The 19,614-nt window shown below is 43.8% G+C and overlaps 1 protein-coding gene across 1 annotated transcript in view; it reads left to right on the top strand.

Annotated features, from left to right (window-relative positions):
- Positions 1-19,614, top strand: part of LOC138665590 (microsomal triglyceride transfer protein-like) — a 162,694-nt gene that overhangs the window by 8,936 nt on the left and 134,144 nt on the right. The window contains exon 2 of the mRNA XM_069753202.1: positions 14,018-14,205. Within this exon, the coding sequence (XP_069609303.1) occupies positions 14,018-14,205 (188 nt within the window). The remainder of the gene's footprint in view (positions 1-14,017; positions 14,206-19,614) is intronic.

Genomic DNA, 19,614 nt, shown 5'->3' with positions numbered 1-19,614 from the left:
CAACAACTTTTGGGGTCCAATTTCTTCTCTTACCCTTGGGAAAATAAAAAATTGGGGGCGAAAAGATAATTTTTGTGAAAAAATATGATTTTTTATTTTTACGGTTCTGCATTATAAACTTCTGTGAAGCACTTGGTGGGTCAAAGTGCTCACCACACCTCTAGATAAGTTCCTTAGGGGGTCTACTTTCCAAAATGGTGTCACTTGTGGGGGGTTTCAATGTTTAGGCACATCAGTGGCTCTCCAAACGCAACATGGCGTCCCATCTCAATTCCTGTCAATTTTGCATTGAAAAGTCAAATGGCGCTCCTTCGCTTCCGAGCTCCGCCATGCGCCCAAACAGTGGTTTACCCCCACATGTGGGGTATCGGCGTACTCAGGACAAATTGTACAACAATGTTTGGGGTCCATTTTCTCCTGTTACCCTTGGTAAAATAAAACAAATTGGAGCTGAATTAATTTTTTTGTGAAAAAAAGTTAAATGTTCATTTTTATTTAAACATTCAAAAAATTCCTGTGAAGCACCAGAAGGGTTAATAAACTTCTTGAATATGGTTTTGAGCACCTTGACGGGTGTAGTTTTTAGAATGGTGTCACACTTGGGTATTTCTATCATATAGACCCCTCAAAATGACTTCAAATGAGATGTGGTCCCTAAAATAAAATGGTGTTGTAGAAATGAGAAATTGCTGGTCAACTTTTAACCCTTATAACTCCCTAACAAAAAAAAATTTTGGTTCCAAAATTGTGCTGATGTAAAGTAGACATGTGGGAAATGTTACTTATTAAGTACTTTGTGTGACATATCTCTGTGATTTAATTGCATAAAAATTCAAAGTTGGAAAATTGCGAAATTTTCATAATTTTCGCCAAATTTCCATTTTTTTTCACAAATAAACACAGGTACTATCAAAGAATTTTTACCATTATCATGAAGTACAATATGTCACGAGAAAAGAATGTCAGAATCACTGGGATCCATTGAAGCGTTCTAGAGTTATAACCTCATAAACGGACAGTGGTCAGAATTGTAAAAATTGGCCCGGTCATTAATGTGCAAACCACCCTTGGGGGTAAAGGGGTTAAATTATTTTCTGATTTTTTTGGGGGAAATATTTTTACAACTTCTTTTTTTACTTACGGTAGTTTCACTATGGGACTTTCACTTTCAGCACTCTGATCACAGTTATAAAGCATAGCAATGCAGGAACATTGCTATGCTTTGTAACTGTCAGTTCTGCATCTAACTGACATGATATAACTAACTTGCTAGAGCCTGGTGACTCGGATGTCATCATGACAACATCGAGTCACTATGGTAACAATCGGGCTGGAGGGCATTACAAATAAACGATTATGCAAATAAGATTAAAATGTATAAAATATCCCAGTCAGTTACATCATAAGGGGCGTGCTTTAGTGGTGCAAATATGTAGAGCCTAATGGAGAAGAGTGGACGCAAAAATGCAGAGCCAGTCTGGAAAGGAATGCAGCTTAGTTGAGCAGCGCTAGAGGTTAAGTGAATTTTTCTGTGGTTTACTTGCTGAAAAATGCAGGTTTGTATAAGAAAGATCAAAACAAAAATACCCAGACTCATATTATTCAGTATGCCAAGCAATTGATGCCTAGCTACTTACATACCACTCCATGAAAATTGTATTCAAAAAGGAGAAACATTGAAGTTTTGGCAAAATTCTTATAACAACCTTTATTGAAACAGACCATCAAACATATATTTACAAACAAAGTTTAAAAGATGTGATTAAAAAGGACACCAACACTGTCCGCACTCAGTACCATATGTAATACTAATCCTAAGGGCTTCAATCAACATGATATTTTAAGGACCCCATCTCCTACAATGTCCATCCACCTGCTCCCAAAAGTTAATGGAGGGAGGACATTAATCAGTATAGCCCAGTGGCTGTTGTAAAATCTTCTATGCCATATGTAGTTGCTCATTGGTTTATATAGGGTTGACATCGAAAGAACTTTATAAGATAAGAGTGAGGGAGCATGTGCGGGACATTGGCGCAGCCCGGTCGGTGGAGGACCCTTCGGAATTAAAAACAATCCCGCGGCACTTTAGGTCGGTTCAGAATTGTGACCCTAGAGGACTTATGATAAGGGGGATTGATGTTGTCCACACAGGCATAAGGGGATGCTAATGCATCATTTTAGCAGCCGTATATTAAATGGCAGCCTCCAAGTTCGGTAGTGTTCACAAGGTGAATATAAATTAAATATAAAAGGGAGAGCTAAACACAGATAGTCAAATAAATTGTAATGTGCATAGTTCAAAGTAGCAATATCACTGATAGCGCTTTACAGTTTATAGTTATTTATAGATTAATTATACCAGAAGTCCTCTGATCGGAAGATGCAGACACATGTACAGGGTGGAGCGCGGTAATTTGCTGATTTGGGAATGAAATAAAAAAATTATGATCATTAGAAAAATTTATTTTATATTTTAATTATACTGAACAGTAATGGAATTTTTAAATTACATGGTTTTAAATAGTGTATCTGGCAAATGTCGACCTTCGCTATCCACACACTGCTGCATACGTTTTCTGAAGTTTTCATGAACTCTAACAAGCATGTCCACTGGTATTCTGCCAATTTCAGCTTCAATATTGTTCCTTAGGTCTTCCAAGGTGTTGGGACGGTAGATATACACCTTAGACTTCAGGTAACCCCAAAGGAAAAAATCGCATGGGGCTAAATCTGGTGAGCGTGCTGGCCAGTTCACATCTCCCCTCAAAGAGATAAGCCGTCCAGGAAACATTTGCCTCAAACAATTCATGGTAACCCTTGCTGTGTGTGCAGTGGCACCATCCTGTTGGAACCATGTATCCTCTAGTTCCATTGCCTCAAGAGCCGGCTGAAAATAATCCTGTATCATAGACAAGTACCGTTCGGAGTTCACAGTTATGGCACGACCATTATCCTGAAAAAAGTAAGGACCAATGATGCCTACTCGTGATATGGCGCACCACACAGTGACGCGGTCCGAATGCAGAGGTCTCTCGTGAACTTCTCTGGGGTTTGTTTCACTCCAGTAACGCATATTTTGTTTGTTTACACACCCACTGAGGTGAAAATGTGCCTCATCAGAAAAAAACACAATTGCGTCACGGGGTATCGTTGCTAACATATCTTCACAAGAGGTCCGCCGTGTCAAATAGTCCCATGCTGACAAATGTTGGACCACGCACATTTTATACGGGTGAAAATTCAGTTCATCATGAAGAATCCGGTGGAGAGAACGTCTTGAAATGCCAAGAGCAAATGATTGCTTCCGAGCAGAGCGTTTCGGAGATTGCAGTACTGCTGCTCTAACTCTCTCGATGTTTTGTGGTGTTGTAATCCTTCTCTCAGGTCCCCTTCGTACACATGACACATTCCCTGCTGTTCTGAATGCATTCACCCAATTTACAATTGATTGCCGTCCAGGAACACGTCCGCGTGGAGGAACAGCGAATTGTAAACGAAAAGCACGCTGCACTGCAATGATCGAGTGGGCATTTGAAAAATACGCTTCAACACAAAATGACCTCTCCTCACGTGTCCACTGCATGATGGCAACTTAAATGCAGAGGAATACAAATCTCCCATCAGCCACTGTAAGCCACACCCACTCTCCCCTCTCTTCGACCGACAGTGCCGCCACAGCATGCAGTGCAAAAAAGCAAATTACCGCGCTCCACCCTGTACATATAGCAGGGCCGGATTTAAGAGGTGGGTGGCCCGGGGCCCATTTAGGAGGGAGGCCCATTTTTCAAGGTGTTGCAATATGTAATGCAAAAACACAAAATGAAATGAAAGCAAGTTTATTTGCAGAAATCATTTATACAGAGTAATTCAGGTAAAATCATTTATTTTTACAATCCAGGCACGTTCCTTGATTTTCGTGCTGCAAAATCACTAATGATGTCACTAAACTCCAAGTCACGCAGTATATCTGACTCGATGCTCATGATAGCCAAATTTCCAAGGCGTTCCTGCTTCATGGATGTCCTTAATCGGTTTTCAACTAACTTCAGTTTTGAGAAGGAACGCTCACCACTGCAGTTTGTTACCATCAAAATTAGATATATCCTTAGAGCTATCTCAATATTTGGGAAAGTGTCCTGCACACCCTTTTCCATGATAAGCTTGTACATAAAAAGTTCAGTGCTGATTAGTGTTGAGCATTCCGATACCGCAAGTATCGGGTATCGGCCGATACTTGCGGTATCGGAATTCCGATACCGAGATCCGATACTTTTGTGGTATCGGGTATCGGTATCAGATCAATAGGGATGTGTTAAATAAAGAATTAAAATAAAAAATATTGATATGCTCACCTCTCCGGCGGCCCCTGGACATCACGCTGGTAACCGGCCGGCTTCTTTGTTTAAAATTAGCGCGTTTAGGGCCTGCGAATGACGTTGCGGCTTCTGATTGGTCGCGTGCCGCTCATGTGACCGCCACGCGACCAATCAGAAGCCGCGACATTATTCGCAGGTCCTAAATTCCTAGAATTAGGAGTTTAGTGAATGAGAATGACGTCACGGCTTCTGATTGGTCGCGTGGCGGTCACATGAGCGGCACGCGACCAATCAGAAGCCGCGACGTCATTCGCAGGTCCTAAACGCACTCATTTTAAACAAAGAAGCCGGCCGGTTACCAGCGTGATGTCCAGAGGCCGCCGGAGAGGTGAGGATATCAATATTTTTTATTTTAATTCTTTATTTTACACCTCACTATGGATCCCAGGGCCTGAAGGAGAGTTTCCTCTCCTTCAGACCCTGGGAACCATCAGGATACATTCCGATACTTGATGTCCCATTGACTTGTATTGGTATCGGATATCGGTATCGGCGATATCCGATATTTTTCGGGTATCGGCCGATACTATCCGATACCGATACTTTCAAGTATCGGACGGTATCGCTCAACACTAGTGCTGATATCTTTTGGCTCCTCGTCTGTGAATAAATTGGAAAATGTTACTAACTGACACAGTTCATCAATAAATGTAATGTCCAAGTCATCTGAATAAACCTGACGAGTTGCTGTGCTGTGGCCCTAAGCTCGTCTAAAGACAGTTCTTTCAGATGGCTAAAAAAGCTAAATTTTCTTTATATATCTTTATATGGTTGAAGACGTTGGTCAAGAGAAGCAATAAACTGATCAATGATAGGCAAGAAAGTTTCTGTTCTGTATATTTCAGATGGGCTGATTTGTACTTCTTCCGTATGGCCATAATCCAATGCATTGAGACACGTTTCGGCGCCTGTGTCAAGTTATCGTCTGAACATACTCAGATGAACAAGACAGCTCTTCGCCTTGCTTCTCATAAATTTTGAAGGAGTCACGCTTTGTTGCGACATAGTTTTTTAAGCTGGTCAGTGACGCCACAGCAGTGTTTAGATCGAGTTTTGCGTGTTGTAGAATTTTACTAGTAGCTTCTGTTCTTTGCAGGATATCACTCCAGAAGGTGATGTTAATACTAATTTCAAGCTAATTGATTTGTCTTAACAGTCCTTCTGCTTCCCACAGTACACAGCTTTTTTCTTCAAAGTCATCAGCAATCTGTTTAAGTACATCTTTAATCTGCTGATAGTCATGCTTAGGGGCCTTAGTAGCATTGGCTCTGCAGGACCAACGCATTGTTGTGACACGTTTGAGAGTCAATGCTGTTGCTAAGTCAATATTTTTCAAAGCCTCAGTCAGGAGCTGATGCCGATGCGTTGAAACTGAAGAACAGCAGCTTTTCAAGGAAGTAAAAAAAAAATGTACAGCACTCCAGCAGATTTCTACAGCATTTTTAGCAACCAGATTTAAAGAGTGTGCCGTACAAGGAATCCAGGATGCAAGATTGTTCTTCTCTCTCACTTTGGCTTGCAGGCCTTTGTATTTGCCACTCATTGCAGATGCATTGTCATAACTTTGACCTCGGCAATTTCCCAGGTCTAAGTCATGTCTCTTCAAAAATTCCAACAAGGCATTGAACATGTCTTGAGCGTCATGGCCTATGTTTGCCATGAATATTACAAAGACATGTATTTTACATGTTTTGGGATATGTATCTCTATGTTGGTGGGTGGCCCAGGGCCTGGGCCCCTTGGCCCCCCCTAAATCTGGGCCTGACATATAGCATGATAACAATGTAATTATGGGGGATAATGATATTTATATACACATACAGTATATGCTGGTCTGCATCTACATGTTAAGGTGCCCAGAACAAATCCAGCAGGAGAGATGGAGATGTAGTTAAAGATCAATCAGATACAGTATTGTTGTATAGTACAAAAGGAATCCCCATGTAATCTACTATATAATTGTCTAAGGGTCACTTCCGTCTGTCTGTCTGTCCCGGAAATCCCGCGTCGCTGACTGGTCGCGGCCGCCAGTGCTATGTACTACGTGGGCTGTGCAATATACTGCGTGGCTGTGTTATATACTACGTGGGCTGTGCAATATACTACGTGGCTGTGCAATATACTGCGTGGCTGTGTTATATACTACATGGTTGTGCCATATACTACGTGGGCTGTGTTATACACTACGTGGTTTGTGTTATACACTACGTGGGCTGTGTTAAACACTACGTGGGTTGTGTTAAACACTACGTGGGTTGTGTTATACACTACGTGGGCTGTGTTATACACTACGTGGGCTGTGTTATACACTACGTGGACTGTGTTATACACTATGTGGGCTGTGCTATACACTATATGGGCTGTGCTATATACTATGTGGCCGGCCGCGATTAATCAGCGATAGGCGCAGTCCAGCCGCGAATTGCAGCGGGATTTGAACCACGCTTCGCTAATTGGTCGCGCCCGGCCTGCCGAATCCTGTGTATTCAATGTATTATTCGAAAATCTTTATAAATTAACTACATACATATTCTAGAATACCCGTTGTGTTAGAATCGGGCTACCATATAGTAATAATTATAAACAAGAAATGATATTCACACTGACCTCACACTCCCAATAAGAAAAGAATCCTGTGTACAATCTGGTTGTAGGGTAGAGACTGGCCTCCATCTACAGAATGGGAGGAATAGAACTAAGCAACAGCACATGTGAAAAGGACTTGGGTACACTAAGGCTATGTACCCACGATACATTTTTTTCCGTGTGGAAATGGTCCAATTCAATGACAATCCTGAAGTGTTGTACACATCATGATCAGTAAATTTCGGTGCGTATTTGCAGTGCGTTTTTTACAGAAGCATGTCAATTCTCTTTGCAATTCTGCATACGTTTCTGCACCCATTGACTTCAATTGAGTCGGTGAAATCCCAGCAAAAATGCAGGCATAAAAATGTTTGCGGATTTGTTGAGGGTTTTTTTTGCATTTTAAGGGCTTCCTATGATATTTCCCACACTGTCATCTGTGTGACATCATGGGAAACACCGGAGCGGTTTTTCTTATCAGCGGTAATGCTACCGCCAGTAAAATAGCCAGTCAAAGCACTTCGGGGTCATGCAGTCAGATGTCAGCGTTATCCTGCAGCTGTGACTGTCACCCGTGGTAATGCTATTGCTGGTACTGTTGGTCACAGCACTTCGGGATCATGCTGGCAGATGTCAGCATGATCCCACAGCTGTGACTTGCGTAACATTACCGCTGGTACTGTCGGTCAGAGCACTGAAGGATCATGCTCTCAGATGTCAGTATGACCCCGCAGCTATGACTGTGAACCGCAGGCGTGGGTCGATGAGACTACTATTCCCATCGGCTACATCTGCTTTCACTGATAAGTGACAGCAGGTGCCGCTGATGGGAGATGTAGTCTCATGTGCAGGCACCTGGGTACACAGTTAAAAAAAAAAAAAAAAGTAAAACTACATATTCAAAAAAAAAAAAAAAAAACCATTATACTCACCTGACGCCAAATCCCAGACATCCATGTCTCCTAGAAATAATGTAAAATACTAAACCAACATATACTCACCTTTCCTTCGCAGTCCATGTAATCCCAAGAGTCCTATGGCGATCTAACATGTAGAACAGTCACATCAGGAGATGTGACCACTCTACCGCAGGTGATACACTGACAGGAGGTAATTGCTCCCGCTTTGTATCACTGAGCTGCCATGAGAATCTCATTTATGACACCGCTGCATGAGAGCTTTCCCACGCAGCAGTGTTGCCATAAGGGAGATCACCGGAGCTGATCAGCTGATGAACTCCGGTGACCTCTCTCACCTGAGAGCGTGATTACCTCCTGTCAGTGTATCGCTGGCTGTCTTTGAGAGCAGTAACATCAGTGACTGCTTTCAATGTGATCAGGATCGTTGTGGGACAATATGGATTATCTTCTCTGTGGACAGGTGAGGAATGTTGTGGTTAATTATTTTATTTTTTGTTGCAGGAGATGTTGGCTTCGGTGGATTAGGAGTTTGGGGAGTATGGTTTAATTAAGATTCAATGAAGGAGTCTGCCATTAATTCAAATAATCAATCTGGAAGTTTTGTGGTTAATATCTGTGCTGCTGTAATGATGGATGTCCAGACGTATTGCAGATAAAAAAAATGATGGATGATTCTTTCTCAATGCTTTTCAAAGTCACTATGACTTTTTCCTCAGATGATGCTTTAGACTGAATATCATGATTTGGTCCTGAGCTGACCCTGTGGATCTGCAGCAGCTGTTGAAACTCTGTTGAGTTTGCTGTGCGTTTTTTTCAATTAACAGATGAGTGCAATCTTATTCTTATTTCAAATAAAGAACTTTATTCTGGGTGTGTGTTTTTATACAATATTATTGTGGGGTTAGTAATGGATAAGTGTCTTACAGACGCCTCTAAATTACTAACCTGTGGGCTTAATGTCACCTGACAATACAAATGTGACATCAACCCCCCAAATATAACCCCACTTGCCACTGCTACAGAGCAAGTTGGAAGAGCGAGACTAAGTGCCAGAATTGGCACATCTAATAGATGCACCTTTTCTGGGGCAGCTTAGAGCTGATGTTTTTAGTCTGGGAGGGGCCAATATCCGTGGCCCTTTCCTAGTCTATTAATATCAGCCAACAGCTGTCTGCATAGTCTTTGCTTGTTATTAATCATAGGGGAATCCAACGTCATTATTTTGGTGGCTCCCCATTTTAATAGCCAGTAAAGGCTGATTATACAGCTATGAACTGATATTAATAGCCTGGGAAGCTCCATGGGTATTACTCCCTTCCTAGGCTATAAACATCTGCCCCCTATGTAAGTTTGTTCTGTTAATGCTCATACATAGGCTGGTGACAATGTGTGTGTAGGTTTGGTGTATTTGTGTGTCTGTGTTTCTGTTTACTTATCTGCTTAGTAATGAGCGTTTCGGCTGAAACCTTCTCATTATTAAGCACAGGTGTCAATGACAGCAGCTGACACTAAGCCCTAATCCCATTATTCTGATGCCACTGCATGGGCATGAAAAAGGTGAGTGGAACCAATAAATTACATCACAAAACTTTTTTTTTTTTAATCTTTATTTAGCTAAAAAAAAATTCATTGCTGTACAAAACCGCATACAAAAAACACAGCAAAAATACATGCAAAAATGCGCGTTTTTGCCACAGTGTTTTTCCTGCCAAGAGATGTAGATACCTTGCAGAAATTTCTGCAAGCAAATACTCAATGTGCGCACATAGCCTAATAGATCACAAACTGCACGAGTCATCAGTGTGATGCAGCAAAAAAGGCAAACACAGTTCTGGGATGTATTAAGAGAAGCATAGAGTCTAGATCACATGAAGTTATTATCCCCCTCTATTCCTCTTAGGTCAGACGAGGAACGGTTAAAGGTTCTGGGAATATTTAGCTTGCAAAAAAGAATGCAAAGAGGAGATTAGATAGCTGTCTACAAATATCTGCAGTCATGTCACAGTGTAAAGGAGTCATCCTTATTCTCATTTGCACATGGAATGAAACTGAAAGGGAGAAGATGCAGATTAGATGTTAGAAAACACTTTTTGACTGAGGGTGATCAGTGAGTGCAACAGCATACCTCCCAACCGTCCCGGATCCAGCGGGACTGTACTGATTTTGACAGTCAGCCCCGCGATCCCGGGCGGGACATTAATTGTCCCGCACTGGTTGGGAGGTATGTGAATCACCCGGTCGGTCAGCTGAGAGCTCCCTGCAACCGGCCAGCACAGCAGCGCATAATGGCTGCTCTGTGCACAGGACCTGTGATGAGGTCACAGGATGGGAGGAGTTAGGGGTCACATGATCGGATTCGGGAGGAGGACCTCCGTGTACAAGACTTTGCTGGTTGCCATGGCGCCGGAGGAGGGTAAGGCAGCGTATGTGTGAGGTCAGGAGGTGTTTACAGGGTGGATGTAGCAGAGCCGTGTGTGTACGAGGTGTATGGAGCTGAGCCGTGTGTGTAAGGGGTGTACGGAGCCGTGTGCATGAGGTGTACGGAGCGCAGCCGCGTGTGTACGAGGTGTACGGAGCCGTGTGTACGAGGTGTACGGAGCCGTGTGCATGAGGTGTACGGAGCACAGCCGCGTGTGTACGAGGTGTACGGAGCCGTGTGCATGAGGTGTACAGAGCGGAGCCGCGTGTGTACGAGGTGTACGGAGCCGTGTGCATGAGGTGTACGGAGCGCAGCCGCGTGTGTACGAGGTGTACGGAGCGCAGCCGCGTGTGTACGAGGTGTTATGAGCCGTGTGCATGAGGTGTACGGAGCGCAGCAGCGTGTATACGAGGTGTACGGAGCCGTGTGCATGAGGTGTACGGAGCGCAGCCGCGTGTGTACGAGGTGTACGAGGTGTACGGAGCGCAGCCGCGTGTGTACGAGGTGTACGGACGGAGCCGTGTGCATGAGGTGTACGGAGCGCAGCCGCGTGTGTACGAGGTGTACGGAGCAGAGCAGCATGTGAAAGGTGTACGGAGCGGAGCCGTGTGTGTAAGAGGTGTACAGAGCACAGCCGCGTGTGTACGAGGTGTACGGAGCACAGCCGCGTGTGTGCGAGGTGTACGGAGCGGAGCAGCGTGTGAAAGGTGTACGGAGCGGAGCCGTGTGTGTAAGGGGTGTACAGAGCACAGCCGCGTGTGTAGGAGGTGTACGGAGCACAGCCGCGTGTGTGCGACGTGTACGGAGCGGAGCAGCGTGTGAAAGGTGTACGGAGCGGAGTCGTGTGTACGAGGTGTACGGAGCCATGTGTATGAGGTCTACGGAGCACAGCCGCGTGTGTACAAGGTGTACGGAGCGGAGTCGTGTGTACGAGGTGTACGGAGCACAGCCGCGTGTGTACGAGGTGTACGGAGCGGAGTCGTGTGTAAGAGGTGTTCGGATGAGAGCAGAGTGTGAAAGGTGTATGGAGTGGAGCCACGTGTGTACGAGTTGTACAGAGCAGAGCCACGTGTGTATGAGGTGTGCGGAGCAGAGCCATGTGTGTGCAAGGTATACGGAGCGGAGCAGTGTGTGCAATGTGTATAGAGCGGAGCCGTGTGTGTACGAGGTGTACGGAGTAGTGCCGTGTGTGTACGAGATGTATGGAGAGGAGCCCTATGTGTATGAGGTGTACGCAGTGGAGCCGTGTGTGTGCAAGGTATACGGAGCGGAGCAGCTTCTGCAATGTGTATGGAGCGGAGCGGTGTGTGTATGAGGTGTACGTAGTGCCGTGTGTACGAGATGTATAGAGCGGAGCTGTGTGTGTATGAGGTGTATGGAGCGGAGCTGAATGTGTACGAGGTGAACGGAACGGAGCCGTGTGTGTTTGAGATGTATAGAGTGGAGCCGTGTGTATGGAGCGGAGCCGTGTATGCAAAGTGTACGGAGCGCAGCCGCGTGTGTAGGAGTAGCTATGTGTGGCCATTATACGGTACGAAGTATCATGTGCGGCCAATATACAGTATGGAGCATCATGTGCGATCATTATACAGTATGGAGCATCATGTGTGGCCATTATACAGTATGGAGCATCATGTGTGGCCATTATACAGTATGGAGCGATCATGTGTGGCTATTATACAGTATGGAGCATCATGTGTGGCCGTTATACAGTATGGAGCATCATGTGTGGCCATTATACAGTATGGAGCATCATGTGTGGCTATTATACAGTATGGAGCATCATGTGTGGCCGTTATACAGTATGTAGCATCATGTGCTGTCATTATACAGTATGGAGCATCATGTGTGGCCATTATACAGTATGGAGCATTATGTGTGGCCGTTATACAGTATGTAGCATCATGTGCGGCCATTATACAGTATGGAGCATCATGTGGGGCCATTATACAGTATTGAGCATCATGTGGGGTCATTATACCGTATTGAGCATCATGTGCGGCAATTATACAGTATGGAGCATTATGTGTGGCCGTTATACAGTATTGAGCATCATGTGGGGTCGTTATACAGTATTGAGCATCATGTGCGGCCATTATACAGTATGGAGCATCATGTGTGGCCATTATACAGTATGGAGCACTGTGTGGCCATTATACAGTATGGAGCATCATGTGCAGCCAATATACAGTATGGAGCATCATGTGTGGCCATTATACAGTATTGAGCATCATGTGGGGTCGTTATACAGTATTGAGCATCATGTGCGGCCATTATACAGTATGGAGCATCATGTGTGGCCATTATACAGTATGGAGCACTGTGTGGCCATTATACAGTATGGAGCACTGTGTGGCCATTATACAGTATGGAGCATCATGTGCAGCCAATATACAGTATGGAGCATCATGTGTGGCCATTATACAGTATGGAGCACTGTGTGGCCGTTATACAGTATGTAGCATCATGTGCGGCCATTATACAGTATGGAGCATCATGTGGGGCCATTATACAGTATTGAGCATCATGTGGGGTCATTATACAGTATGGAGCATTATGTGTGGCCGTTATACAGTATTGAGCATCATGTGGGGTCGTTATACAGTATTGAGCATCATGTGCGGCCATTATACAGTATGGAGCATCATGTGTGGCCATTATACAGTATGGAGCACTGTGTGGCCATTATACAGTATGGAGCATCATGTGCCGCCATTATACAGTATGGAGCACTGTGTGGCCATTATACAGTATCGAGCATCATGTGTGGCCATTATACAGTTTGGAGCACTGTGGCCATTTTTTTTGTTTATAATTATTCTTTATGACCAGTGTGATCAGCAGTGCTAAATGGGTGTGGTTGAGACGTGGATATGGGTGTGACTAGTGAATGGGTGTGGTCAGAGGCGTGGCCTAAAATTTGCCGCTTCAAAAGTTGGGAGGTATGCAACAGGCTGCCACGAGAGATGGTGACTGAGTTTTCATTTAATGGAAGTCTTGAAACAGAGTGTGGGCAGACATCTATCTGAGATGGTTCAGTGAACCCTTCATTGAGTAGGTGGTTGGACATCATTACCCTGGAGGTCTCGTCCAACTGTTAACATTCTATGATAGGCTTGGCGGTTAGTCCTCATGTCTTTAGTGCAGCTGTGAGCTGAGTTGGATAGCAGAAGTCCATGGGTACTATACTCGTTTTGCATGCACTAAACATGATACTGCAACATTATGCGGGAGACCAAGATAATGGAAATAATTTATTTTGCATGTCACCGGATTGAACAACAGACATCTCAACAAGCAACTTCTGTTTTTTTTGTAGGAAACCATATTCTTTCTGTGCTCCAGGTAATCTTTGATTAAAAATAGGTTTGTTACAGAGGCATTGCTTAAGACAATTGCTTGAAAGAGAGAAATTGATATATACAGACTGACCATGCAGTGCATTACGGACCAGTACATTACCCAATGTTGATACCAGCTTTTTCTAAGGCCATCGATATAAGTACTCATTTGTTTCTTCCCAAAACAAAACCGCGTTTTTCATGGTTGGCTGTGACTCTATATTTAGAGTGGATAAGCAGGTTTTAACATGTTGATGATGGTTACCGCTTTGCTGTTAGCCTTGCATTCAGTCACATGAATCCTAATATAATAAAAGAATCATATCGGCCATGTAGCATATTTGAATAATAATAAATTGCTTGCTTTTTTAATAGGTTTCTCAGAAGTACCATGTTTTCAACCAGAAACCTCCTATCAATACCACTACACATTGGATTTCTTTTTAGCACATTCTGCCCAATCAGCAATGCCAGCCACTAAGTTACAGATTCATGCCGCCATAGACACCTCCCTTCTGTGGAGAAACAAGGCTCAACCTCATGAGCAGCTTATCAATGTGCAGGTATGTGCTATTTATCGAATAGTTTTTCGGCAGAACTGCATCAACAATTGCCTTCACAAATTATCAATTTTTACTGTGTTATTGTACCAATGCTGCTTTATTTATTAAAACCTACTTATGTCACAATAATATACTTTAAGGCAGAGTTCCACAACTCCAGTCCTCAAGATCCACTAACAGGTCATGTTTTCAGGATTTCCATAGTATTGCCAGATGATCATTCTATCATTCCATCATTTCATCATCTGGGCAACACTAAGGAAATTCTGAGAACATGATCCGTTGGTGGCTTTTGAGGACTGGAGTTGGGGAACACTGCTTTAAGGAAACCAACTTGTGATGTCAAAATTAAGTGCATTTACACTGGACAACAATCAGTCAATCAAAACAGGCTGCCAATTATCTAATAAATGAGCAAAACACTTGTCCTTCAGTTGAAATGATTTTTAAGTTTGTTTAACCCTCTCCGCAGAAGTCAGTTTTAAATTTTTGTGGTAAGAACTCTGGAATGCTTTAACATATCCAAGTGGTTCTGGGAATTTTTGTCATGACATGTTGTACTTAAAGAACATAGAAAATTTAGGTCAATATGATTTGGGTTTATTTATGAAAGCATTAAAAAATAGGCAACAATTATGAAAATTTCATAAATTTTTGAAATTTGAATTTTTATGCCCTTGAACATTTACCATACCACATATCTACTTTACATCAGCATCATTCTTTTAAGAACTTCTTTAGTTAAGATACTAGAAGGGTTAAAAGTTTAGCTACAATTTTTCATTTTTTTCCAATCGAATTTAAAATAATCTACTGTATACTTGCAGAGACCACTTAACTTTCACTTTTAACTTGACATATAGGGGTCTATATGTCGGAAAACTCCCAAACACTGCATTTTAAAATCTGCACCTCTCATCATATTCAAAGCTGTATTCCGAAAGCTAGTTAACCCTTTAGGTGCTTCTCAAGAATTATTGCAAATTAGAAGAAAACATTTTTTTTCTCACTTAAATGTCGCTTTATCCCAACACTTTTCATTTTTCATAGATTAAAGGGAGAAAATTCACAATACAAATTGTTTGTGCAATGTCTCCTGAATACTTGAATAGCCCCACATGTGATCAGAAGTTTTTGTTTGAGCACACAACAAAGCTTGGAAGGGAAGGGTCACGAGGTGATTTTTGGAGTGTAAAGTTGGCTGGCATAGATTGTGGACACAACATTCTATTTACAAAGGCCCCGAGGTTCCAAAGTAGCAGAAACCCTGCACAATTGACCCCATTTTGGAAACTGCACTCCTCAAGGAATTTATTCTGGTGGTAAGCATTTTAATTCAACATGCACATTTGGGAATTTTCTAACATTGAGCTATCAAAATGAAAAATAATGTTTAATCCACAAAAAATGTTGCTTTTGCCCCAAATCTTCCCAAGGGTAAAAGAAGGAAAAAATGGATCCTAAAAATTGTTATGCAATTTCACCTGAGTACACCGATACCCCTATATGTGGTTGGAACCTATTGTCTGAGTGCAGAGCAGGACTGTTTTTTTAGTGAAATTTTTGATCCTCCCCCACAAATGACCCCATTTTAGACCCCTCAAGGAATTAATCTAGGATTCTAATGAACATCTTGAACCCTTTGGTGCTTCATAGAGTTAAATAATATTGGGCCATGAAAATGAAATATAGCAGTTTTTTTTCCATGAAAATGTTATTTTAGCCCCATATTTCACAAAAGCAACAGGAGAAACTGGAACCCATCATTTTTGTTGCCATTTGCTTGGGTATACTGATGCCCCATATGTGGTCAGAAACTACTGTTTGGGCAACTGGAAGTATTGGAAGGGAAGGAGAGCTAGTTGAATTTTGGTGTGTAATTTTTGCGATAATTGATTGTGAACACCATGTCACGTTTGCAGAGCCTCTGAGATGCTAAAACAGCAGAAATCCCCCATAAATGAACCCATTTTGGATAATACCCCATAGTTGGATAATTGCGGATAAGGCACATTGAGGGGCAAAGAAGGGAGGAGGGCATTCAGATTTGGGAGTGCAGATTTCACTTGATTTCTTTTTTTGGGGGGAGAGCAATGTGGCTTTTTCTGAACCTAATTTTAAAACCCCACTTATTGCCAATAACAGATGACGGACTTGTGTGGGGGAATTTTATTTTGTGGGTTGAGTTGAAAGTTTTATTGGTACTACTTTAGGGTGTATGATGTTTTGGATCACTTTTAAAGATGTGTTCATTTTTAGTCTGTGCTGTACACTAAACACCTAAATCAAGGTCAACATTAGTGTTGAGCGACTTTTAGGTTTTCAGGGTCGAGTCGGGTTTCACGAAACCCGTCTTTCTCAAAAGTCGGGTCGAGTGAAATCGGCTGATCCTATTGAAAAGTCGGGGTCGGGGTCGGGATCGGCCGAAACTCGAAACCTAATGTAAGTCTATGGGTTTTTTTTTTTACATTTCCTTCAGGGCGATATAGCAGAAAAGCCGGTAATTCAATTACCGGCTTTTCATTTCTCCTGCCAAAACCCGACATGATATGAGACATGGTTTACATACAGTAACCCTAGTGTTGAGCAATACCTTCCGATATAAAGAAGTATCGGATTGGATTGGCCGATACCCAAAAATATCCGATATCGCCGATGCCGATACCCGATACCAATGCAAGTCAATGGGATACAAATATTGGAATGTAAATAAGCCCTTTCTGTCCTTCTACATCCTGTTCCGGAGGAGGGAAGAGTATGGGCGGTGCGTGGGCGGACACTGTGCTTGTCTGTGTGTGCGGGCGTGGTCTGTGTGTGCCTGCTGGGGCTCTGTGCGGCCTGCCGGGGCTTTGTGCGTGCCTGCCGGGGGTCTGTGCGTGCCTGCCGTGGCTCTGTGCGGCCTGCCACGGCTCTGTGCGGCCTGCCGGGGCTTTGAGCGTGCCTGCTGGGGCTCTGTGTGTGCCTGCCAGGGCTCTGTGTGTGCCTGCCAGGGCCCTGTGAGGCCTGCCGGGGCTCTGTGCATGCCTGCCGGGGCTTTGTGCGTGCCTGCCGGGGGTCTGTGCATGCCTGCCGGGGCTCTGTGCGGCCTGCCAGGGCTTTGTGCGTGCCTGCTAGGGCTCTGTGTGTGCCTGCTGGGGCTCTGTGAGAGCCTGCTGGGGCTCTGTGCGTACCTGCTGGGGCTCTGTGTGGCCTGCCGGGGCTCTGTGTGGCCTGCCGGGGCTCTGTGTGTGCCTTCCGTCGCTCTGTGTGGCCTGCCGGGGCTCTGTGCAGGCTTGCTGGGGCTCTGTGCGGGCTTGCCGGGGCTCTGTGCGGGCTTGCCGGGCTCTGTGCGGGCTGCCAGGGCTCTGTGCGGGCTGCCGGGGCTCTGTGCGGCTGCCAGGGCTCTGAGCGGGCTTGCCGTGGCTCTGTGCGGGTTGCCAGGGCTCTGTGCGGGCTACCGGGGCTCTGTACGGGCTGCCGGGGCTCTGTGCGGCCTGCCGGGGCTCTGTGCGGGCTGCCGGGGGTCTGTGCAGGCATCGGACAATGCCTGCAACAGTGACAGTGATTGACACATTAGCCAATGATGGGACAGTAGTAGTCCCATCATCCGGCTAATGTGTTGAATGTAAAAAAAAAAACATACATACTACATACATTACATTCATACATTACATACAATACATACATACATACAGACATACAGAATATAAAACAGAGTACATACTCACCATTACTTGTCATTTTGATCCCCGAAGCCAGTGTCACCTGTAAAAAATATTAAAATAACAAACAACCAATATACTCCCTGTCCACAGAAATCCACGAGTGTCCCACGACGATCTCCCGTGGAGAACGGCAGCATCAGCTTATGCGACCGCTCTCCAGGAACACTATGACAGGAGGAAGATATCCTTCCGCACTGTATTCCTCTGCCGCTGTAAAAAAATAGTCCCTAGTCTCACTTTTGACATTGCTGTGTGAGAAATTTTCCCATACAGCAATTGCCATAAAGTGAGACTTTATGTAATGTATGTAATGTATGAATGTATTGTATGTAGTATGTAGGTATGTAGTATGTATATAAGTAAGTTTATATGTAGTATGTATATAGTATGTATGTATGTAGAATGTTGTATGTAGTATGTATGTATGTAGTATGTATGTAGTATGTATGCAGTATGTATGTAATATGTATGTAATATGTATGTTGTATGTAGTATGTAGTATGCATATATGTAGTATGTCTGTAGTATGTTGTATGTAGTATGTATGTAGTATGTATGTAGTATGTATATAAGTAAGTTTATATGTAGTATGTATGTAGTATGTATGTATGTAGAATGTTGTATGTAGTATGTATGCATGTATGTATGTATGTAGTATGTATGCAGTATGTATGTAGTATGTATGTAATATGTATGTAGTATGTAGTATGTAGTATGCATATATGTAGTATGTCTGTAGTATGTTGTATGTAGTATGTATGTAGTATGTATGTAGTATGTATGTTGTATGTATGTAGAATGTATGTAGTATGTATGTAGTATTTTTTATTTTTTTTTACATTCAACACATTAGCCGGATGATGGCACTTCTACTGTCCCATCAATGGCTAATGTGTCAATCACTGTCACTGTTGCAGGCATCGTCCGATGGGATTTGTAGTCCCATTGGACGATGCCTGCACAGACTCCTGGCAGCCCGCACAGAGCCCCGGCAGGCCGCACAGAGCCCCGGCAAGCCCGCACAGAGCCCCGGCAGGCATGCACAGAGCGCCGGCAGGCCACACAGAGCCCCGGCAGGCCGCAGAGAGCCCCGGCAGCTCGCACAGAGCCCCAAGAGGCACGCACAGACCCCCCCACGGTCATGCACAGACCCTGCCCACACACACACACGCAGTCGCTGCCCACGCACCGCCCACACTCCATGATAGTGCATCATTGCACTATGGAAACTTCCGATTCCGGTATCCGATATCGCAAAAATATCGGAACTCAATATCGGAATTCTGATACAGCGAATATCGGCCGATACCCGATATTTGCAGTATCGGAATGCTCAACACTAGTCACCATCTAAATCTCTGAAATACGTCATTCAGATGAAATGCTAATGGATCCATTCACTATAATGATGCGGCAGAGTTAATCCTCAATGCATCTGGCCTTTGTTCCGTGGTATCTACCTTTTCAGCTGTTCACAAAACTTGTCAACCATGCATTTGTGCACCAATGAAAAGATGGACACTGTGCTATTATAGGCCAGACACCATACACAATGTCTACATCTGACTATTTATAGTGAATCTTCCATCAGGGAGTTGTCTGAATTACATATTTTAGTGATCTACGCGGAAACTCCTGATGTAAGTGCTCAGTGTAGAGTTTAGGATGAATGTGAAGCAAGCTGTCATGATCCTTTCCAGGGTTT

This window comes from Ranitomeya imitator, chromosome 2 (genome assembly GCF_032444005.1).
Source record: "Ranitomeya imitator isolate aRanImi1 chromosome 2, aRanImi1.pri, whole genome shotgun sequence".
In the NCBI taxonomy this organism is placed as follows: Eukaryota; Metazoa; Chordata; class Amphibia; order Anura; family Dendrobatidae; genus Ranitomeya; species Ranitomeya imitator.
This window is presented reverse-complemented; position numbering and strand designations above follow the sequence as displayed.